At 50.4% G+C, this 22,997-nt stretch overlaps 2 protein-coding genes across 2 annotated transcripts in view; one reads left to right on the forward strand and one right to left on the reverse strand.

Moving 5' to 3' along the window:
• Positions 1-185, reverse strand: part of SAFB2 (scaffold attachment factor B2) — a gene marked incomplete in the record, with an annotated part of 42,487 nt that extends 42,302 nt beyond the window's left edge. Inside the window, 1 exon segment of the mRNA XM_027773531.1 lies at positions 34-185.
• A 61-nt stretch (positions 186-246) lies between these two features.
• The window catches only part of SAFB (scaffold attachment factor B), a 37,748-nt gene continuing 14,997 nt past the window's right edge, over positions 247-22,997 (forward strand). Inside the window, 7 exon segments of the mRNA XM_006152759.3 lie at positions 247-567; positions 3,943-4,027; positions 14,857-14,921; positions 15,009-15,215; positions 18,418-18,480; positions 21,291-21,318; positions 22,339-22,852. Coding sequence (XP_006152821.1) covers positions 379-567; positions 3,943-4,027; positions 14,857-14,921; positions 15,009-15,215; positions 18,418-18,480; positions 21,291-21,318; positions 22,339-22,852 — 1,151 coding nt within the window. The 5' untranslated portion in view covers positions 247-378.

Here is a 22,997-nt window from a genome sequence, read left to right on the forward strand (position 1 = left end):
CCCCCCCGCTTTGCGGCTGCGCATGCGCGCAGTGCCCCCTGGCCTTTTGAGCAGCAAGCGCGCTCGCACGTCCACCAACCGCGCGTTCCCAGCCGTAACGCGCAGGCGCCGCAACTGCAGCACGCCTGTTCCCCGGCCGTTCGCCGCGGGAGGCCGTCGACGGTCAACGCGCCTGCGCACACCTCCCCGAGGCTCTCACTACGCATGCGCAGATGTGACCGAGCGCGTCGGCCCCGGGCTGGGTGCGCCTGCGCAGAAGAGACGCGCGCCGGGGCGGCTGGAGCGGTTCCCTCGCAGGCGGCGCCATTTTGTGCTAGAAGCTGAGATAAAACCGGCCTGGTTCTGTGAGAAGTGGGCGGCGAAGCCAGGGTCCCTGGAATGGCGGAGACTCTGTCCAGCCTAGTCGATTCGGGTGCGGCGGGCGCAGCAGCTCTGAGCTCCGCCTCGTCGGAGACCGGGACGCGACGCCTCAGCGACCTGCGAGTGATCGACCTGCGGGCGGAGCTGAGGAAACGGAATCTGGACTCGAGCGGCAACAAGAGCGTTTTGATGGAGCGGCTGAAAAAGGTGGCGCCGGGGCTCCGGGGGCGGGCAGCGGGTGGGGGCGGAGGCCCCTGCCCGGCGTCCGTGCGCGGCCTGTTGGGCCTGGCGTTCTCGCGTCCCCTGGTTCCTCTCGGAAGCCGGCGGGGCCCGTGTTCGCATCCCAGCGCCGCATGAGGGGCGACGGAGGTGGAGAAAAATCGCGAGAGCGAAATCGGGACGCGGGTCTCGGTCGGCGGCTCTCCTCCTGCAGGCGCGGGACGTGGGCCCCGGCGCCGAGGCTCCCCTCCCGTCGCCTCCTCCCAGCCTCCATGGCCGGGAGCCCCGAGGTCCTCACTTCCTGGGCGAGGGGAAGGGACTCGGCCAAGGTCACACGGCCCCGCCGGGGTGGGCCGCGCTTGCGTTGCAGGCGGATTTACCCCGAAAACGTTGGCAGGGGAGGTGGGGAGGGAGGCAGGGAGCGGGGTGCACGGCTCGCCCACGCGGGCCCGGGCAGGAAGGAGCGGGGGACCCGCCTCCGAGTGTCCGCAGGAGGGGACCGTCACCCCCGGGTCCGGTGTGCGGCGGTGCAGGCAGGCGGCGGGGCCTTGGGGCGGCTTACGTAAGGGCAGCGGCCTTGGCGGGACGCGCGGCGGCGGCGGCGGGTCGGGCCCCGGGTCGCCCCCGCGGGTGTCTAATCGTGCTGGGGCCCCGCAGGCGCCGCGGGGAGAGCTGTTAGGGCCCTTCCCTGCGCCACGGGTTCCTGCTGGCCCCGCGTTGTCCTTAGTCCCGTTGGTCCCCTTTCCTGCAGGTCAGCGTTAGTTCTCCGCGTCCCCAGCGATGTCCTTAGTCCCGTCAGTCCCTTTCCCTGCAGGTCACGTTAGTTTCTTTCCTTGCAGGTCGAGCCCTTCTGCTTCCCCAACGATTTCTTTAGTCCCGTCAGTCCCTTTCCCTGCAGGTCAGCCTTAGTACTTTTCTGCTTCCAAAATGATTTCCTTAGTCCTCTCGGTCCCTTGCCCTGCAGGTCATTGTGGCGGCTCTTCTGCTTCCCCTGTTTTCCTTAGTCCTGACGGGCCCTTTCTCTGCAGGTCAACATGAGTGGTTTTCTGCTTCTCCACCGCTGTCCTTAGTTCTGTGGGTTCCTTCCTCTGCAGGTCAGCGTTAGTGCTTTTTGTTGCTTCCCTTGTGTTTTCCTTAGTCCTGTCGGTTTCTTTCTCTGCATTTCTCCACGAGGCTACTCTTGATCTGGACCTCTCCCACGTACTCTTCTCAGCCTCGCCACCTACCTCACACCTCCTGCAAACAGGGAGGCTGCAGTGACTTACTGCAACTTCGTGGCTCCCAAACAAGTAAAGATGTGGGCTTTATTATTAATCGCTTCTAACAAGAAGTCAAGATTATTTTCTGTTTTCCTAATGGGGAAACTCAGGCTCAAAAGTGGGTACTTGACACGCTCAGAGTCACTTGGGCGGTCCTGAAAGTCAGCCTTGTATTCTCTGCAGATGCTCACTCTCTTCATTCACATAGGCAGGAAGTTCCTTGGTCTCACCTGGAGGAAATTGAAACAGGGCGAGGTGGTGATGGTCTACTGTTTTCACCACCAGGGCCTCCCTTCATCCGTGTCAGGTCGAGGGGCTATTTTTCCCTAGGCCATAGGCCTGAAGGCTGTTACAGTGGCATTGAACTCAACTTCCTGTTGGGCTGGTGGCTGAGGCTGGTTTGTGACTTAAGGAATCTTCACTCAGAGCACATTTCTCTTCTCCTTCCTTTTGGTTTCTGAGGGATGTGGCCTCAGTACAGAAAGACCAGAAGCCCATGCATCCATCTGCTCCCCTGCCCTAGCAAGTCTGGAATCGCTGATCTCCCCCTTGCCCCCACTGTGTCATCCAGTCGGTGTTTCTTGGTTTATTTTTCCAGGAAAGGCTAAAGAGCGGAAGGTGGAGAGAACACACGCAGCTTAATTTTTGCTGAGGCCTATTAGGATGATGTGCAGTTCCTCTGGGGATAGTGCTGTCAACATGTACCCAGGGGAGACGCAGGGTGAAAGGGAACACCAGCCGCCTGGGGCAGTTCTGTTTTCCTGGTGATGGTTTAGAATTGTCTGTCCCCAGGAAAAGGGCAGGGACTTTTCTGGTTGTACTTTTCCTTGATCCCAAGGTAGAACTCCAGTTCTTCCTCTCGGCTTCTAGGGCAGGAAAGATTTTCTGTGCTGCTTCTACTACAGATTAAATGTGTAATTCTCAGGCCCTATCCTCAAGTCACATTTACCAAGCTGAAAAACTGCTGAGAATCTTGGAGGGTTCCAAAAAGTTACCCGTTAAAACACAGTATTTGAAAGGAGCTTAAATAAAACTAGTGCTCATGGGATGATGCAGTAAAGAGGGAAAAGTTGTCAGTGAAACTAAACATGAAGTTTCAGTGTCGAGGGAGTCGTCATTGATATGTGCGGAGTGCCTGATCAGTATTGTGTGTGGGATCTGTTGAAGGGAATAGCAGATTCTTGGGACGGGAGGCCAGACTCACCAAAAATTCCTTACAATCGAATGTTCCTTGAGGCAGGGTCACCTAGTCGCTGAGGTTAAGGTCCTTCTTGAGGCACAAGTCACCTAGTGGCTGAGGGTAAGGTCCCTCTAGTCAGTCGGGGATATATGTGATCATGATTGGTTGGTGACCCATATGTCATGTCTGGTTCCATGCCTGACACTCGTAGGCTCTCAGCCAGCGAGTGGACAATGTTCTGTCCAAACAGTGCGGGGATGGAGTGGAAGGGGGTCACGGGAATGTTAAACAACAGGGTGCTGGGTGAAGTCATAAAATGCTGGAGAGCGTGCCTTCCTCTATGTGAGTTCTTTTGGGCCCAGGAATAGGATAAGACAGATAAGCTGCTTGCTGAGTACTAGCTTCCCTTGGATAATAGAGCCCTTGCAGCAGCCTTACAGGGTTAATACTGTTATTAGCCTGTGTTCCAGAGAACAAAACAAAACAATTAAGTAAATCTCCCTGAGCGCACACAGCTAGGAACAGGCAGTTAGTCAGGCTCCTTATCTCTTACTCCAACCTAGAGCACGGGACAAGTGGACAGAAGATGCCAGCAGTTCTAGATCAGCAGCAGCTATGTCCTTAAAGATGTACTTTTTCTTACCAGAAGGCTCTGTTTTCATTTTTTTTAAAGAAAGATTTTTCACTATAGGGCGCGTTGCTTGCCAGTGAGATAGAAACTGAGAAATCCCCCCCCCCCCAAGAACAGCCATGCCGCAATCCTGGCATGAATTTTAAGCCTCTAGGTCCGGGACTCTAACCAAGGCTGACTACATGGGAGTCTAGTAATGTAACCATTACGCCACCTGCTGGTCCCGTTACCAAAAAGCTCTGTGAATCAGCCTGTGTGCTGTTTTGGCTCACTTTATTTTATCTTTCCTTTAGGCCATCGAAGATGAAGGTGGTAATCCTGATGAAATTGAAATTACCTCCGACGGAAACAAGAAAACATCAAAGAGATCCAGCAAAGGTATTGGGGTTTGTAAGCATGTCTTATGTTAAGAGCTTTCTTCAAAACGACTTCATGTACTTGACTGTTGTGGACTCGTGGACCAAAACCACCCTCAGAGCAGCTTCTCTCCAAGATCCTCAGTAGCTCTTTACTTCTGCCCCCTTTTTTTTTTTTTTCTCAGAAGTTTTTTGCTATAGGACGCGTGTGCTCGCCAGAAAGACAGATAGAGACACAGGACAGAAAGCAAGAATCATCCCCCCCCCCCCCCCGGGGTATGACCATGCCATAATCCCTTCTCCTCCATTCTTCTCTTGTAATCTTGGGCATGCATGCACACGTGCTCAGCGTGAGTTTAAGCCACTGGGTCTGGGACTCAGACCGCAGTCGACTACATGGGAGTGCAGCGATGTAGCTATTATGCCATCTGCTTGTCCCTTTGCTGCTTTTGAATTTTTATTTATTTAATTTTGGACAGGTTTTTGCTATAGGGTGCATTCGCTCGCAGAAAGATAGAGACAGAAAGTGGGGAAATCACCCCCCCAGGGGGGATGGCCACACCATAATCCCTTCTCTTATTTCTCCTCTTCGGATCTTGGGCATGCACGCATGCACATGCTCCTGGCGGGCATGCACGCATGCGCATGCTCCTGGCGTGAGTTTAAGCCACGAGGTCCAGGACTTGAACCATGGTCAACTACATGGGAGTCCAGTGACATAACCATTACACCAACTACTGGTCTCGCCTTCACAACTTTTTTTAAAAAAACTTTTTTTACTGTGGTACCTGGCAGTTCCAACAGAAGAAGGAAAGTAGCCTTTGCTCATTACCTGCTGTAGATTTGTTAGCACCCCTTGTTTATCAAGATAGTGTTTAGGACTGCCTGAGTCTCCTAGTGTTCTTTTTTTGTTTATTTGTTTTTTTTTTTTTTTTTTTTTTTTTGGTTTTTTTGGGAAGTTTTTTGCTATAGGGCGCGTGCGCTCGCCAGACAGACAGAGAGAGACAGAAAGCGAGAAATCACCCCCCAGGGGGGATGGCCACGCCTCAATCCCTTCTCTTCCATTCTCCTCTCAGGATCTTGGGCAGGCACGCACACATGCCTGGCGTGAGTTCTAAGCCTCCGGGTCTGGGACGTGAACCGTGGTTGACTACGTGGGAGTCCAGCGACATAGCCATTACGCTAACTGCTGGTTCCCAGTCTCCTAGTGTTCTGACTCACAAAAATAACTTCCCTTTCAGTGCCACCTGCCAAAACAGGATTATACAGACATTCTTCCAAAAACTGTATAGCACTTGACCCAAATCTCCTCTCTTGTCTTCCCTCCTTCCCTCATTGCACCCTGCGCGGATTTTAGCTAGTCCCCAAAGCAGTTTACTCTCTGGCCCCTCTGTTCCCTACCCATACGCTCTGCCCACTTTTCTCCCCATCTGTCTGTGTTCAAGGTTTAGCCCTTCAGGAGACAATGTCTGATCCCACCAGTAGCACCTTAATTTTCCTGAGGTCCTCTTCACTCCTGTGGCCTAGTTCCTTAGGCCTCAATTGAGTGTTTATCCCTATCTTGTGTCACAATCAGATTGTTAAGGGTAGAGATTGCATCTTCTAGCTGTCCTTCCCCTTTAGTGGTTCAACTCAGTAACGCTCAACATTTTAAGAAAGAGAAGCAGCTGGGGCTGGTAGGGTGGTTGGGGTGCTGGACTTTTACACACAACCGACTGTGGTTCAAGTCCCAGACCTGGAGGCTTGCTTTTTTAGTTTCTCTTTCTCTCACTCTATCTTTGGTCAAATAAAAATAAATTTTTTAAAAAGAAGAAGGATAAGCAGCTAAGCTAAACTGGGATCTGGACTGTTCTGAAAGTTCTCTTGGTAATTGGTGACCTTGTTGCTCAGGCCCCAAAGTTAAGTGAAATACATTGCTTGTCTGGTGGTAAAGAATTGGATGGAAAATGTCTGCAAGGCAGGCCCCAGCGTCAGCCGCGCTGTCATGGGGAGCCCTGGGAGAGCAGCAGCCAGGGCTTCCCTCTGCAGTGAGGTCCCATCTGTGGTCCACAATACCTTAGCGTTTCCGGCCTTGATTAAGTGGGGGGGATGTGGAGGCAGAATATAGGAAAATCATTGGAAAAGATGGTGGAAATAGCAAATGGGTTGTTTTTTCTTTCTTTTTTTTTTTTTTTAAATTAAAAACTATTTCTGATTCTTTTTAAACGCATCTCACTAAATCACTCTCCTGTAGTAGCCTGGACTACTGGCTGCATCACTGTCCCTGCCTTTAAGGGTGGGCCAGGACTCTAGCTCAGGCCTCCTTGTGGCCTCAACCTGCAAAGCATTGTCAACTAGTACACACTCCCATGGCTGTGCCCCTTTTCTTTTCTTTTTCTTTTTTCTTTTTTTGATAAAAACAAAAGGTACTTATGGGGCCGGCAAGTGGCGTGGTGGTTAAAGGCACTAGACTCCCACATGGCCGACCACAGTTCAAGTCTCGGACCTGGTGGCTTGCTTTCTCACTTTCTCTCTCTCTCTGTCTCTCTCTGATCAAACTGAAAAATAATGATATAATAAATAAAGTTAAATAAAATAATTCTTTAAAAAAAGATACTTAAATCTTTGTTTTTTATGTACATTAAGTAAACACTAGAAGTTTCTTCCCATTCAGGAGTGACACAAGACATACACACGTATACATACACTTGAACAGGGTCTTCACGCTGCCATCCTTCTCCAGCCCACGGACATAGGAATTCTAAGAGGCCTAGGACACTATTCTGGAGCCTTCCCATGTCTCCAGCCATGCCTCGTCTGCCTCTGTCACCAAGGCTGGGCTGCTGTGTTTTTTTTTTTTTTTTTTTTTTTTTTTTTTTTTTTTTTTTTTTTCATTTTTACTCTTCTTGGGGCAAGTATTCATCTGTATTTCCCAGCAGGTAAAGTTTTCCATTTCTTCCGAGATCAGGCAGTATCTGATAATTGGCCATTTGTATTTTCTAAATTGCCTTTGTATGCCCTTTGGCCATTTCTCTCGCCAGTCTGGCATTTGAGTTCAATTGTTTTGCCGTGTTAGCTTATGTGTTCTTTAAAAGACCCTCTGAGGACCGGGTGCATGTGCGTGCGTGCCCAAGATCCCAAGAGGAGAAGGGGATTGCGGCATGACCATCCCCCCCCGGGGGGGGGTGATTTCTCGCTTTCTGTCTCTATGTCTCTGTCTGTCTGTCTGGTGAGTGCACACCCCCTATAGTGAAAACCTCCCCCCCAAAAATAAAAATGAAAATAATAAAAGACCCTCTGCTTTAATGTCATTAAAAAATTCCTAAATTGGGACCAGCAGTTAGCATAATGGCTATGTCACTGGACTCTCATGTAGTCGACCGCTATTCGAGTCCCGGACCTGGTGGCTTAAACTCAACGCTGGGCGCGTGTGTGTATGTGTGTGTGTGTGTGTGTTCCCAAGATCCTGAGAGGAGAATGGAGGAGAAGGGATTGTGGCATGGCCGTCCCCTCTGGGGGCTGATTTCTTGCTTACTGTCTTTCTGTCTTCCTGGCGAGTACACACGCCCTATAGCAAAAACTTCTCCAAAAGAAAATATTTTTAAAAAATTCCTAAATTGTAGAATAATATTCATGGTATTATTTTTACAAATGAATGTTTAACTTTTCTGTAATTTTTTTTTTTTTTTTTGCATGAGGTATGAGGTAGTTAAGAGATCAAGATGTGAAGCATTTCTGTCATCAGAAAGATTGTTCAAGGGAACCAGCAGTTAGCGTAATGGCTATGTCGCTGGACTCCCACGCAGTTGATCGCGGTTCATGTCCTGGACCCGGTGGCTTAAAACTCACGCTGGGCGCGTGTGCGTGCGTGCCCAAGATCCTGAGAGGAGAACGGAGGAGAAGGGATTGAGGCGTGACCATCCCCCCTGGGGGGTGATTTCTCGCTTTCTGTCTCTGTGTCTCTCTCTCTCTGTCTGTCTGGCGAGCGCACACGCCCTATAGCGAAAACCTCTTCCAAAAAAAAAAAAAAGAGAAAGATTGTTTAAGCCCTTTCCCATTCACTCACCCCAGCAAAAACAAAATACTGTTGTGATTATTTTCCCTGTAGGTTAGTTTTGTCTCTTGAACCACATGTAAACTAGAATAATGCAATGTGAACTTTTCTGTCTGAGTTTTGCCCCGTCCTGCTCGTCTCTCCCCCCACCCCCGGCAAAAGTAGTTTTATTCTAGAGCTTGGCTGTACATTTCCGTATTTGATAGAGCAGTTCTGTCAAATAAGCTTTACTAAATTTTCAACTACCTCATCGTTAGATTCTATCAAGATTTTAACTGAAAATAGAATGATCTGTTTAGTGGAAACTCACAATGCTTTGAATAGCAGAAAGTTTACCTCAAGTAATTTCAGCATTCTTCTACAATGATTGTATGCCACTGGTGTGTTTAGCAGACCCTCCTAAAATAGTTACCAGCAGAGTGTTTTTTGTAGTGGTGCTGTCACATAGTACAAGTTAATAGTGTTTATGATATTTGAGGACATTTTATACCTGGAGGTGCATTGTCAGCGTGTTTGCTTTCTGAGTGTTACCTAATCTTGCACTGCTGTGTTGAGGGGTTTTTTTTTTTGGTTTGTTTTTATAATTTTGCCAGAGGGCAGGTGCACTCACATACCAGGGGGTGGGGCAGGAAAGCACCATCCGTTGAGAATGGTCATGCCGCAATCCTTCCTCCTCCGAATTGCCCTCTTTTTGGAATTGGGGGCACTCACACACATGCCCAGAGTGTTTTTTCAAGTAGCGGTACATTAAGCCATGTGGGCCCAAGCCACCATGACCACCAGGCTATGGGCTAGCCCTATTTTTCTTTGTGTTGACATTTTCACACAGGAATATTGCAAGGGTAGTGCAAGGAATTCCCACATATATACTTCATTCAGAATCTCCAAATGTTAGCCTTTTACTACATTTGCTATATGCTCCCCTCACCATATATGGATACGAGTAAATATATACATCTTTTTAATTGGTTCATAATACATTATAGGTGTGTGTCCCTTTACATACTACAGTATTTCCCAAAAGTAAGGACCTTCCAGAACCTTAGCTGTCAAACAGATGCAATGCTGATATCTGATCTTAGACCCTAGATCCAGTTTTCTTTTTTTAATAATTATTTATTTAGTTTTACTTATACATTTATTCATTTTTTAAATTATTGTTCATTTGACCAGAGAGAGACACACAGAAAGAGAGAGAGGGAAAAGCGAGAAAACAAGACACCAGGTTCAGGATTTGAACTGTGGTCAGCCATGTGGGAGTGTCTAGCGCCTTAACCACCACACCACCTGCTTGTCCGTAGATCAGTTTTTCTAATAATGATCTTATAGCTCAAAAGGAAAATAACTCAGGGCTATGCATCGCATTTAGTTCTCTAGTCTGGAATACTTCCTAAGTCATATACGTGACATTGCTATTAGTAAAAAGTGTGGACCACAGCCTATTTTTCCATTCAGATTTTGTTGTTCCCCCCCCCCATAGGATTTAGTTAACACGTTTTTGTCAGAACTAACATCAGAACTGTTACTCTCTCAGTATTCTATGCAGAGGCAGGTGCTATCAGTTCCAGCTGTGCCTTAGTGTTTCCAGCCTTGCTCAAGTGGGTATGCGCGTTTGAGCTCTGGACCCAGTGGCTTAAAACTCACACTGGCAATGCGGCGTGGCCATTCCCCCTTGGAGGCGATTTCTCACTTTGTCTCTCTGGTGAGAGCACATGCCCTATAGCCATATATATTTTTTTTTTCTTTTAAGTTAGTTATTCCATGAGCGAGCTCGAGTGAGACAGACGGCACGCACAAGTCCCCTGTATCACGTCTACGTGTTTGTGTCATTCTTTGAACACTTTTTACTTGCTGGAATATAAGAATATTGTAATTTCGTCTTGTACTTACCTGTCCCACCCCAGGATCGGCTCTTCTCTTCCAGGTGCCCCGGCTCCCTTTTGTGGACAGTGGTAGTAGAAATGAAGATCTAAGCACTGGGGGGTACTCTGCTGCTGGGAGAGCAGCTTCTAGGCCGTGGTAGGTTCGGAAGGTCTGCTAGACTGGCTGCGCCTCCCCAGGTGAATACTGTTAAAGTAACCAGTGTTAAGCCAAGGCATCTTCAGAAAGTGAGGTAGTGAAAGCCCTGGCTGTTAGGAACAGTCCAGTTGCTGAACTTGCTAGCTAGTTGTAATTGTTTTTCACTTGTTTCTCCTTGACTTTTAAGGGATAGTATAGCTTCTACAAATAAAAGACGTAAGCAAAATATTTCCAGATAGATATGAAAATATATATGTAGGGCCGGCAGGCGGCATAGTGGGTAGGGCACTGGACTTGCACATGACTGATTATAAGATTTGAGTCCCAGACCCAGTGGCTTGAAGAAAACACTGGGGTGGGGGCATTGGCAAGTGGCATTGGTTAAAGGTGCTGGATTTCCACATGGCCAACCACAATTCAAGTCCCAGAACTGGTGACTTACTCTCACTTTTCCTTTCTCTTTCTGTCTCTGTCTGGTCAGATTGAAAAATAATAACAACAAATGGAAATTAAATACTTTTTTAAAAAAGGAAAAGAAAAACACTGGGCACCCACACCCAAGAGCCTGACAATCATGGCATAGTGAGAGTCTTCTCAGGGGCTTCTGTCTCTCACCTTTTCTCATGAAAGAAACAAAATGAACTTTACATTTAAAAGGGGGAAAGAAAATAGTGGCCAGCAGGTGGCATGGTGGTTAAGATGTTGGATTCACATGGTCGGCTGCAGTTCAGGTCCTAGACCCGGTGGTTTGAAGAATGCAGGTTGCAGGTGTGCATGTGCACTCAAAATCCTGAGAGAAGAACGGACTGCTGCGTGGGCATCCCCCTGGAGGAGGGGTGATTTTTCACAATATCCGAAGGCTACAGATACAGGATCTCTAAGACTGGGCCGTGAGGAAGATACGTAGAGACACGTGAAGTCTGCCCAGCCGGGAGTGCAGGAGCGAGTGCACAGGGTGACTCCTGGTCTCGCAGGTCTGGGCCTCGTCATCGGTGGCTGCCTTATGCTTTACTAGGGGCTGGGGTTGCCAAGAGGACAGGAATGAGGGCTCCCAAGGGTGCTGGCCGTGGCTTTCTGTCCCAGAGACCCTACCGTCATGGGGAGTAACATGTGTTACACTAATCAGTACTGTCAGAGCGATTTCAGAAGAGATTTAGTGCCTTCTTGGTCCCCATTAAGGAGTACAGGGGACACTAAACCTCTGCTTGAGTATCTGTTGGGTGCTGCCATCGACCCGCTTAACGTGCAGCCAGGACTAGAACCCAGATTGTATATTGCCTTCCGGATCTGTACTGACTTCTTGGCCTAGAGCTGCAGTCCCAGATAAAGAGCTGCTGAAGCCGACTGGGATGGCCGCCGAGGGAGCAGCGTCCAGTGCTATCAGGCTGTTTGACCAGCACCTGGTGGAGCGGCCCTTCTGAGGCTTGTTGCACTCGGAATCAAGTGCAAGGAGGCTGAAGACCGAGTAAACTCTTGGTGTTGCCATGGAGGGGCAGTTTGCCATTCTGCAGTTTAAAGGTCACTCCAGGGGGCCAGCAGATGGTTAATAGTTAAGGTGCTGGACACCCACGTGGCTGACCGTGGTTTTGCGCCCCAGATCCAGCAACATAAAAAAATCACGTATCTGCGTGCCTGCCCGAAATTCTGAGGAGACTGGAGAAGGGACTATGGCATGGCCATCCCGCTCAGGAGGTGACTTCGCACTTCCACTCCTCCGTCTCTCTCTGGGAAACACACACACCCTGTGGCAAAAGCTTACAAAAATAAAGGCCACTCCAGAAGTTTCCAAATCTAGCGGCAACTGCTAGTTCTGCGAAGAAAGGAACACTCGTTCTTTGGGCAGAGTCACCGCCTCAGAGCACAGGAGCTGCCTCTACAGCCCCAGCACTGACTGTTCCAACACACCGACGCCGCGGCAAGGGCCTGTGACGCGTGGGGGACTGCCCTTGGGTGGGTTATGGCTGTGGGAACGTGGACATGCCCATCCGGGGAAGGACAGAAGCCCCATACACAGGAACACGACCTTACAAGGCCAACATTTCTCACCTATTGAAGGCGTTGGGAAATCAGTTTCCAAATGGGACATGCAAATAGTCTCATTCATCACAAAGCTGAGTGGGTCACATGTTAAAATGAAACCCCCAAAGAACTAAATACAAGCGAATAGTATGTAGTTTTAGGGTTGAGAGGGGTTTCTAAACATGACGGTAAAAACCACTTACACGTCAAATCCAATGAATAACTTTAGCACCGTGGAAGTAAAATTTCCCCAAAACCCAAAACAAAACTGAAGTGCTGGTGTCGAACTGGAAGGATGCACTGTCTGCATTACGCACAACTCAACCGCAGGACAGCGAAGCAGTTGCTTTAAATGGAGAAAGGATATAAGTGGGAAATTTTTATGAAAATGCGGGTTGCCAACAAAATTTAACCTAAGCCAATGGTCAGATCATTTCTTCCAGTTAAGTGTTTTTCATTTGCCTAGCACCCTGGCAAAGATCAAAACAGCCACTTTAAAGATCCAGACCGATTGTCCCTGGGACCGTCCGGTGGCATGGTGGTTAAGGCACCAGATGGACTCCCACATGTCCAACTGTGGTTCAAGCCCTGAGCCTGGTGGCATGGAAACCATGCTAGGCATGTGTGTGTGCATGCTCAAAACCCTGAGAGGAGAATGGAGGAGAAGGGATTGCAGTATGACCATCCCTCCTCGGGGGTGAGTTCTCACTTTCCCTCCCTCTGTCTCTCGCCAGATCATGGCTCCAGACCTGAACCTGGTGCCGTGCGGGTGTATGCCCCAAATCCTGATGAAGGTGAAGAAACAGGAAACGGAGGGCTGTGCCATGACCGACAGCTGGGGGGACCCCCCCACCCACCCCATAGGCATAGGCACAGACCTCTGGCAATTTTTTTGGAGAGGTTTTTGCTATAGGGCACATGCACTCTCCAGAAAGACAGAGAGAAACAGAGACAGAAAGCGAGAAATCATCCTCTGGGGGATGGCCATGCTGCAATCCCTTCTCTTGGGATCTTGGGCACGTTTGAAGGAGGGTGGTCTGGGTTTTGAGAAATAACTCAGAGTTTTTCTGATACAAATTGGTTGTGCATTTGTTTTATTTTTGGTGAGTCTCATTCACTGGTTTCCTAAAAAGGAGTAGCATTGTTGTGAACAAGGTACATATGTACATGTAGCAGAATGGGGGGTGGTATTGGTATGTCAGTGTAAGAAGGCTAGCTCGAAAGTGCTGGAATTGTGACTAGCTTCTCGTCTTACTTGTATTCTGCTTTAGGTTGTCATTTCTGTGGACTTTTGTTTGTTTGCTTGCTTTTAAGCATTTGTTTATCTGTCGTGATTGTCAGCTGCTGATTCTGGAACTTAAACCACAGTTGGCCCTGTGGGAATCCAGTGCCTTAACCACCTGCTGGCCCTGCTCTGGGTTTCTTAACTACAAACTGGCATGTTTGTATCAGATGTTCTACTAACAAGCAAGCCATCTGACAAGGTCAGGCCTTAGGTCAGGGCCGGTCCTGGTGGTCAGGACCGCTGGACTCCCACGTGGCTGACCATGGTTTGAGTCCCAGACCGGGCGGCTTGTTTTCTCACTCCCCCCCCCCCACTATGTTCCTCTCTGGTTAAGTTAAAATAAATAGGTGAAGTTAAATAGTTTCCATTTCTGTTCTGTGGTACTAAAAGCCACTTAACTGGCTGGACTTGGATCCCGAGCTGACTTAAAGCACAGTGGGCACCCACATCCAAGATCCTGGCAGTTGTGGCATAGCGAGAGCCTGTCAGGGGCTTCTTTTCTGTTTCTCTTGTCTTTTCTCTCAGAGAAACAAAACTAATTTTATAACATTTTTTGAAAATATTTTTTAAGAGACAGATTTTTGCTATAGGGCACGTACACTCACCAGAGAGACAGAGACGGAAAGCAAGAAATCACCCCCTAGGGAAGATAGCCACACCGCAATCCTTTCTCCCCCGTTCTTCTCTCAGGATATTAAGCGCACACGCACATGTGCCTGGCGTGTTTCTAGCCACTGGGTTTGGGACTCGAACTGCAGTCAACTACATGGAAGTCCAGTGACCTATCCATTATTCCATCTGCTGATCCCTAATTATTTATTTATTTATTTTTTTAAGTAAACTGACACATTGGGACCAGCAGGTGACATGGTGGTTAAAGGTGTTGAACTCCCACATGGCCCACTGTGGTTCAATTCTTGGACCTGGTGGCTTGCTTTCTTACTTTCCCTCTCTATCTGCTCAAATTGGAAAATAATAATAGTAATAAGTAAGAGTAAATAAAATAATCCTCTTTTTTGCTAAAGGGCACGTGTGCTCGCCAGACAGACAGACAGACAGAAAGCGAGAAATCACCCCCAAGGGGGGATGGCCACACCACAATCCCTTCTCCTTTCTCCTCTCGGGATCTTGGGCACGCACGCACACGTGCCCGGCGTGAGTTTAAGCCACCGGGTCTGGGATTCGAACCGTGGTCAACTACGTGGGAGTCCACCGACATAGCCATTATGCTAACTGCTGGTCCCAAAATAATCCTTTTTTTAAAAGATAGAATGACACAGCCACCTGCTTATGCAGCCAGGTGATAAGAGCAGAACCTCTTCTGGAGGGTAGAGGGGGACTGCTTTGTCCCCATGGCCTTCTCCTTCCTGGGTCACACAGTCGTCCCAAGTAGGGAGGTGCGGCAGGTATTTCAGATGTCCATATGTTCATTGCGCAGGCTCTTTACTTCCAGAAAACACGTCAGTGATTGTGCTGTCAACAATTGTCTCTCCAGGGCGTAAACCAGAGGAAGAGGGTGTGGAAGATAACGGGCTGGAGGAGAACTCTGGGGACGGACAGGTAGGTGCAGCTCCACACCCATCAGCTGGGCGGGTGGGCCTGCAGCGGCAGTCCTGTGATGGCGTGGTCTGCTCTGTCTCGTCTCAGGAGGATGTTGAAACCAGTCTGGAGAACTTGCAGGACATTGACATGATGGATATCAGTGTGCTAGATGAAGCCGAGATTGATAATGGGAGCGTCGCCGACTGCGTGGAGGACGAAGGTGCTGACAGTCCCCCGGAGTCCCTGTCTGACAGCGGAGAACTGGTGGAGGGGGAGCCGCGCGAGCTGGCGGAGCAGCTTCCGGAGCACGCTGTAGGTAACTCTGGAGCGCGCTCGGGTGTGCTGGCTCCCAGACGCCACGGCGGGCCGTAGGCTGTGTCAGGAGCTCTGCTGCCCTCGTCCTGCCAGTGCAGGAGAATCACGAGTCTGAGATTCATGTTTGCTTCCTCGTAAAGGGAGTGTCTCATAAGTTGGGAAGGCATCACTACCCGTTTGCACGATCCCGCAGGAGACACTTGGAGTGCAGCCATTCCACACCTCCCTGTTAGGGAGGGTCGGTGTCCGGTGCTATGGCTGGGAGGCCTTGAAGAAGTTAGAAGTTGATCTCATCCTGGTAGAACCCAGTTGTTAACCTTTAATGCTGACATTACCATGTTGTTACGTTAAAGCCTTAGCTCTCGTGTTAAAGCGTGTCCAGTGTACACATGAGAAATTACAGTGGGTGTTACTGATGAAACTCTCCTGCCCCTTAGCCCTTCCCCACAGTGTGAGAAGTAGCTGATGCTGTCCCTGTTTTCCAAATGAGGAAATGCCAGGCTACTTCCAGAGTTTGTATGTTTAACTGCCAAGCCACGTTATCTTGTTGTCATTGGTTTTATTTACAAGAGGGTTGGTGTCAGGAGCCAGGACAGGCGGTGAGCCAGAGAAACCTGTGTCTCTAGGACACCGTGCGTGTTCGCCCATGAGAGGAGCCTTGACTTCATAGTGGTCCTCGAACGTGCGGCGGTGCTGCCCTCGAGTCGCCCTGGGCGAAGGAAGCCCTTCCTGTGCCAGCGACCCACTTCTGCCGTTGCAGAGTACCTGTGTGCCCCCTCTTGGGGCTGCTGCTCAGCATCAGCATCCTTAGAGTCACAGCTGTGTCTGAAGGTGGCTTGGGCTTTGACAAATGGCTGAGAGTTACTCTGATACGAATAGGTGTGCAGTTCTTTTACTTTTTGGTGAATCTCATTCAGTGGCTTTCTAAAAAGGAGTAGCAAAGGGCTAGTTTCAGGGCCTGCTGGTTAAGGGAGCTGGATCCCACGTGGCCGACAACGTAGTTTGAATCCCATCCCTTGCAGCTTGAAAAACATGCCCAAGCACAAGCGCATGTGTGCCCAGAATCCCAATGGGAAGTGGGAATGGAGGAGAAAGGATTGCAGTGTGACCACACCCAATTGGGGGGTACCTTTCGCCTCTAGTCTGTGTGTCTAGTAAATGCACGTGCCCTCCAGAAACATCCTGGATATCTGGCAACGATAGTTACATAGGATTTTTTTATTACTATTGGTTTGGCATGGAGCTTGTGCACTCTTCACAGAGAGAAAGAGGGTGGGAATGCACCCCACCCCGACCCTCGAGGCGATGGCTCTGCCATAATTCCTTCTCCATTCTCTCAGGATTTGGGGCGTGCATACACACCCAGGCTTGGCATGTTTTCAAGCCACTGGGTCTGGAACTGGAGCCGTGTGGTCAGCCGCGTGGCATCCAGCCACCTTTAGCTGGCCCAGTAATTAATGATGTAAAATACACAGTGTAATTCAAGAGTTGAGAGTGTAGACCGTGGAGGTCTGCCACTCACTTCCTGTGTGACGTGAGGCAAGTTACATAGCCTCTCTGGGCCTCAGTTAAAGAAAAAAAAAGGAGCTTTGGGTGGATTAAATGGATTAGTGTTTTTCACAAGCTTAGAGCAGAAGTCATCCAACTAGGCATCCACTTGTTTCTGTAAAAGTAAGATTTTATTAGAACACACCCATGCCGTTACTGCTTGTTGTCTCGGCTGCTTTGGCACTGCAGTGACGTAGATTAGGCATTGTGACAGAGGCCGCAAGTCACTCTGCAGCCCTAACAGGAAACCCCTGCCCCCGTGACTCCAAGGACAGTCACTCCCGGAGCACCGGTGTGTGCTGACAGGTCTGTGTGCACCCTCCAGGTGGGTGGAGGTCAGGCAGGGTGCCCAACTGTGCTGCTTCGTGTGTGTGGTGAGGGGAGAGGGAGAGGGCTCGGGGACGCACACCTGCACTCCCTGCAGTACACACAGCGTGTCTGGTGACAGGCGCAGCACAGGGAGGAAGGGCGGGTGGGGTTCTCACTGTATAGGCTCTTTTGTACTGCTTTGAGGTTCAAAACTTCACTCTCAGGCCAGCGAAGATGGTAATAGTACATGCTTCCTGTGAAATGCTGGAAAAGGCTCCACCCAGAAAGACACCAACTTGCAGGGAGGCTTTATAGCAGACGGCCAACATGATTCGAGTCACAAAGCATCTACATTCCTTTCCGTGTTTGTGGAATTCCTTGCCTTACTGGGCAGAACCCACCTGTTAGAATACAAGCTCAGGGCCCAGCCAGTGGTGTGGTAGTTAAGGGGGCTGGATCCCACATGGCTGACAGAGCAGTTTGTGAATTCCAGACCTGCTGGCTTGAAGAGCACGCTCGGGGTGTGTCCAGAAATCCCAAGGTGGCTGTGCAGAAGGGATTGCCATGTGGCCATCCCTGGGGGGGGTGGGGGGGGACGACTTTCTCACTGAAAAAGGTGCAGGCTGTGTCTGGGCCGTTGTCCCTCTGCAGGTGGGCACAAAGGGGTCCCAGAGTTTTGCCAGCCCTCTGCACCATCCTGGGTAGCAATCCCAGCATCAGTAGCCGCTGGACATAGGCAGACGGGGGGGTGCCAAGGACTCTGCAGTGTCACTCAAGACCTTGCACCTGGACGAGCCGCCCCAGACCTGTGACCCGGTTTCCCAGAGTCTCTTGCAACCCAGGCACTCTCTTTTGTGCTAATAGGCTTCTGTTTGGGTTGCAGCTTACAGCTCACGCTGCTACTGCTTTGGTAGGCTTCCTGGTCTACCCTCAGATTCAGACCTCCAGCGCTTCTTTCAGGCTAGCTGGAATTGTGCTGTCATGCTGATTCAGTTCCTGTGCAGTCTTTAAAATGTTGTCATGAGACCAACAGGTGGCGTGGAGGTTAATTAAGGTGGCTGGGTCCCAATAGCGGATCACACGGTGTGAGTCCCAAACCTGGCCTCCTGAAAATATGGTGAGGCCCATGTGAACTGTATGTACCCAGAGTCCCAAGGGGAGGCGGGATTACAGTGTGGTTATCCTCCTAGGATGTGATTTCTCACTCTGTCTCTGGCAGGATTTTTTGACCTATGGCAAAAATCTAAAAAAACATGAAGTGAAAATAAACAAATTCTGTCGTGAATGACTGTTGTCACCTTCCTGTTGGTGTAATAAAATGCATTGTGTGTTCACTTTTCAGGTGGAGGACAGAGAAACCATAAACAATTTAGATACTTCATCATCTGACTTCACTATATTGCAGGTAAGTTGTGGAAACTTTGCAATCCAAGGCTGGACCAGGCCGTGGTTCCTGGGAAGCACGTTAGACACTGTCCCAGCTAGTCATTACTGCAACATTTGTCTCCCGTGTCAGGCTCTTTATTTTATTTTTTTAAGAATGATATAACTTTATCCATTTTTTAAACTTATTTAATTTGACCAGAGGGACAGAGAGAAAGAGGGAGAAAGCAAGCCACCAGGTCTGGGACTCGAACCATGGTCTATCCTGGGGAGTCTAGCGCCCTTAACCACCATGCCACCTGATCCCCGACCCCCGCGGCCGGGTGTTCAGGGAGGAGTCTCGTTGTCAGCTTTCCTGAGAGCCAAAGCACCGGGTTCTAGTAGTTAGTGCGCCCATGCTCCGTGGCGCTTCAGCACCTGGTAGAGGGGCAGCCTTTGCGACATTCTTGTTCATCCCCTTGCTGGAGGAAGGCAGCCCGCCTGGTTCGTCCTGCACGACGTCTGCTATGACTGCGGGAGACCAGAGGACAGCGCACTGGGCCCAGGCCACGGCGGGTTGGGGGCACTGCTGGCACCGCTGGGAGAATGCAGTCTTTGCACTTCGGTCCTGTCTGGGGAAGGTTTCCCATAGGAAACGCACAGAATTCTTTTGATGCCGCATCAGCTTGGCTGCTCATTACCCTCGCATAAATACCAAAATGTGCATGGGGGCCAGCAGGAGGCGCAGTGGGTGGTTGAGACCCTGGCCTCCCATGTGGCTACACAGTTTGAGTCCTGGACCAGGTGGCATGTTTGCATTCTTGCTCTCTTTGTCCCTATAGCAAAATTAAAATAATAATAATAAAGTTTGAAAAAGTCGTTGTAAAAAAAGCTACTGACAAATTTAGATGAGAACAAATGAGAGGAGAGCTAGCTCGGATACAGTTTTCGTAAATGAGTGTACTTAAACGTACATAACTGTCTGGTGTTTAGAAAAGGATAAATCACCCCCAGGGAGGATGGCCATGCCGCAATCCCTTCTCCTCCATTCTCTTGGGATCTTGGGCACACACGCACACGCGCCCGGCATGAGTTTAAGCCACCGGGTCCAGGACTCGAACCGCGGTCAACTACATGGGAGTCCAGCAACATAGCCATTACGCCAACCGCTGGTCCCGATCCAGCTGTTTTAATCACCATGCTGCTGGCCCCTTTTCCATTTTCATAAGGGAGTCTGACGTGGAAAGCACTAGGGAAGGGCCGACCGGTGGCACCTTGGTTAGGCACCGGCGCCCACATGGCTGACTGCAGTTGCAGGCTTGGACATTGCAGCCTGAAAGACGGGCCAGGCGTGGGTGCTACACCCACCGTCCCAGCGAGAGACAGGACAAGGACTCTGTCGTGGCCCTCCCCTCTGGCGGGCACTTTCCCACGTCCTCTCTCCCCCTCCCCCCGGACATCTCTGCTCAGTGGACAGTGTGGTCCCCTCTTTAGGAGAGCTGTGGACCGGAATGGCTCTGCCAAGAGTGACCATCCGCTTCAGGCGCAGAGCCTCACTTCCCAGCGTGGGGAAGAACGGATTTAAAAGCCAGAGATGGCTCCCCGGGCATCCTGATCGGCAGGCCAGTTTCCAGTGGAAAATGCAGATGCTCACATCCACTCTGGGTGTGCGTGGGTGCCCTGTGACGTGCAGGTGTGGCAGGCAGAGTCATAGGCCAGTGAAGCGAAAGTCCCGTCCTCACAGGGCCCATCTCCCCCCGGGAACACACCCGCAGAGACGAGCTTCGGCTAGAGCCAGTGCTGAGGGTGAGGAGTGCAGGCTCCCCGCAGGCGGCCGCATTCGCGAAGCCTGTCTCCCCTCCCACCTGCTCTGGGTCCTTGGCGAGTTCCTCAGTCCTTGGCCACAGCTCCTAGTGTGAGCACGGGAGCGTGATGCGGGAGCGTGATGCGGGAGCGTGATGCGGGAGCGATGGCGCCCATCTACGGGGCTGTCTGAGTGCGCGTGCAGAGGCACTCGTTTCCCCTGGATCCGAGTCATGGCGCCTCAGGTGGGCTGGAGCGCTGCGTGCAGAGGACACTTCCTAGAGCCCTTCTAGAGCGGATGCCCCTGAAGCACCCAAATATGGGGCTTAGGGGTGGGAGCAGGGAGAAGTGGGCCTGCCTGGGAGAGGGGTGGCATGGGAGCCTCCGGCTGAAAGCTGGAGGTCACAGAGGAAGCCAGCAGTGGCAGGGCAGCAGCTTAGCCCAGCGCACTACGGGCGAAGCTAGACACTGCCGTGGACGAGGAGTCACGGCAGCCGACTGGCTTCCCAGGAAGACTTCCTGGCTGAGAGCTGGCCTGGGGCTGTGGGTGGAGAGCAGATGGGAAGGGGAGGCGATTCTGGAGTGCCCAGTGGCAGGGCCACACCCCAGGTGGAATGGAGCAGGAGTCAGAACACGGCCTGGTCTGGGCCGTAGTCCCTCGGTCTTTCCCTCTAGAAAGTTCCTGGATGGTTAGGTTACTGTCCACAGGTCTGATGTGTGTCGGGACCAGGGAGACGTGGAGAGCAGAGTTGAACACGCCGCTGTCCTTGGGTTCCGGGCTTCAGTCCGGAGGGACAGGCAGGTGTGGGGCCAGTTCTTCACTGGCAGTGCGATTGTTCCCAGGCCCCTCAAGGGTGACACAGACGTGGACTGGGGCCATAGGAGGTAAATGCCAGTTGTACAGGGGTGTGTCAGGAACACACAGGCCCTCCACCAGTGGTATTTGTGTTTCCAGTCTGTGTTTTAAAATTCCCTATTTAGTTAACACTGGCTTTAATGAACTGAGGGTGTGCCCACCTGGCCTCGTCTCACTTGTCTTTTTTGTTACAGGAAATGGAAGAGCCATCTCTGGAGCCAGGTACTGTTAAATGAAAAACTTAGCAGTGGGGGTTCGGAAGCATTCTAGTTTTCCACCTTCTCTAATTTGAATTCTTTAATTTGAGAAGTCGCTTTACTGTAGTGTACCTTGTTCTAAAGGTTTACAATCCAGAACATACCAGGATCATAGAGATTGGAAACCCAGCCATATCACCAGATCTGTGAACGTGGCTAACTTCATTTTACAAAACGTGCCGGTGAGATGAAGCCATCTCATGCCTTTTTAATCGAGACGGCATTTAAATGTATGTAGACGGAGTTTGCGTGCCTCTCGAGAGCTACCACCTCTGCCCCCACAAAACAGATCTTGTGATATCGAGCAGTGTCTTAACTGTGTGGTTGTCACCCCAGGCAGCACAGGTAGTGTAGGGAGATGCGTTTAAACCTTTGAGACATAACGGATTCCAGAAGAGGAGAGAGTGTCTTCATGAGAATTCCAAACAAACACTATTCACTTTCTGGACTACAAATATCTCAGAGCACCGACGGAAGAGTGTGGTTTTCATGTTGGACTGTTCTATTAAACGAAATTCAAAGAAATTTGGAAATTGAGCTGTCAGTGAATGGTGATACATTCAGTTAAGCGACTTGGACTTTGGAAGCTAAATTTGGAAGAGTCATATATATGTAAACGACGACAGAATGAAGAGTGTCAAGAACCAACCAGAAGGTGTTGGGGGTTAAATCTCTGGGATGCTTTTCTCTTCCCTGTAGCGTAGAGGCCCACCCGATGAAGACTGTCGCGAAGCGGCCGTGTGGCTGTGGGTGTTTAAATCTGTGGGGGCCTTTTCTCTTCCCTGTAGCGTAGAGGCCCACCTAGCAGCGGTCGGAGCGCAGGTAGTGTACCAGTGTAACTGTGTGTGCCGCGGGTTTTCCAATCTCTGTGTGGCTAGCAGTGCTCTCGGTGTTAGTGTGGCAGCCGTGCCAGTTCCGCATTTGTGATTGCTGTATTTCCCTGGTAATTAAACCTTGTGCCATTCTATTCCTGTTAAATCCGTAGAAAATGAGAAAATACTCGACATTTTGGGGGAAACTTGTAAATCTGAGCCAGTAAAAGAAGAAGGTTCCGAGCTGGAGCAGCCATTTGCACAGGATACAAGTAGCGTGGGGCCAGACAGAAAGCTTGCGGAGGAAGAGGACCTTTTTGACAGCGCTCATCCGGAGGAGGGTGATTTAGATTTGGCCAGCGAGTCAACACACGCTCAGTCGGGCAAGGCAGACACCCCGTTAGCGGTAGTGAAAAGGGAGCCCGCGGAGCAGACGGGCGCTGGCGCTGGCGCGAGCACGGACTGTGAGCCTGTAGGGCTAGAGAAGCCAGTTGAGCAGAGTAGCGCGGCCTCGGAGCCCGCGGAGGCCTCTAGCGAGGAGGCCGCGGAAGCGCCCACGGAAGCCCCAAGCCCAGAAGCCAGAGATAGCAAAGAAGACGTGAAGAAGTTTGATTTTGAAGCTTGTAATGAAGTCCCTCCGGCCACTAAAGAGTCCTCAGCCAGTGAGGGCGCTGATCAGAAAATGAGGTTTGTTTTTTCTCAGTTTTAGACCAGACGCTATCTCCTTTTCATTGGTCATTTAATGACACACATAAGCTGTTTTTTCTGCAATTGGCCAGCCAGACTGACGAAATTGTAGTTTACCTCTAAGCAGTGTTTTATTTCTCTTTGT

The sequence above is a fragment of the Tupaia chinensis genome, unplaced genomic scaffold (assembly GCF_000334495.1).
Source record: "Tupaia chinensis unplaced genomic scaffold, TupChi_1.0 Scaffold000356_2, whole genome shotgun sequence".
In the NCBI taxonomy this organism is placed as follows: Eukaryota; Metazoa; Chordata; class Mammalia; order Scandentia; family Tupaiidae; genus Tupaia; species Tupaia belangeri.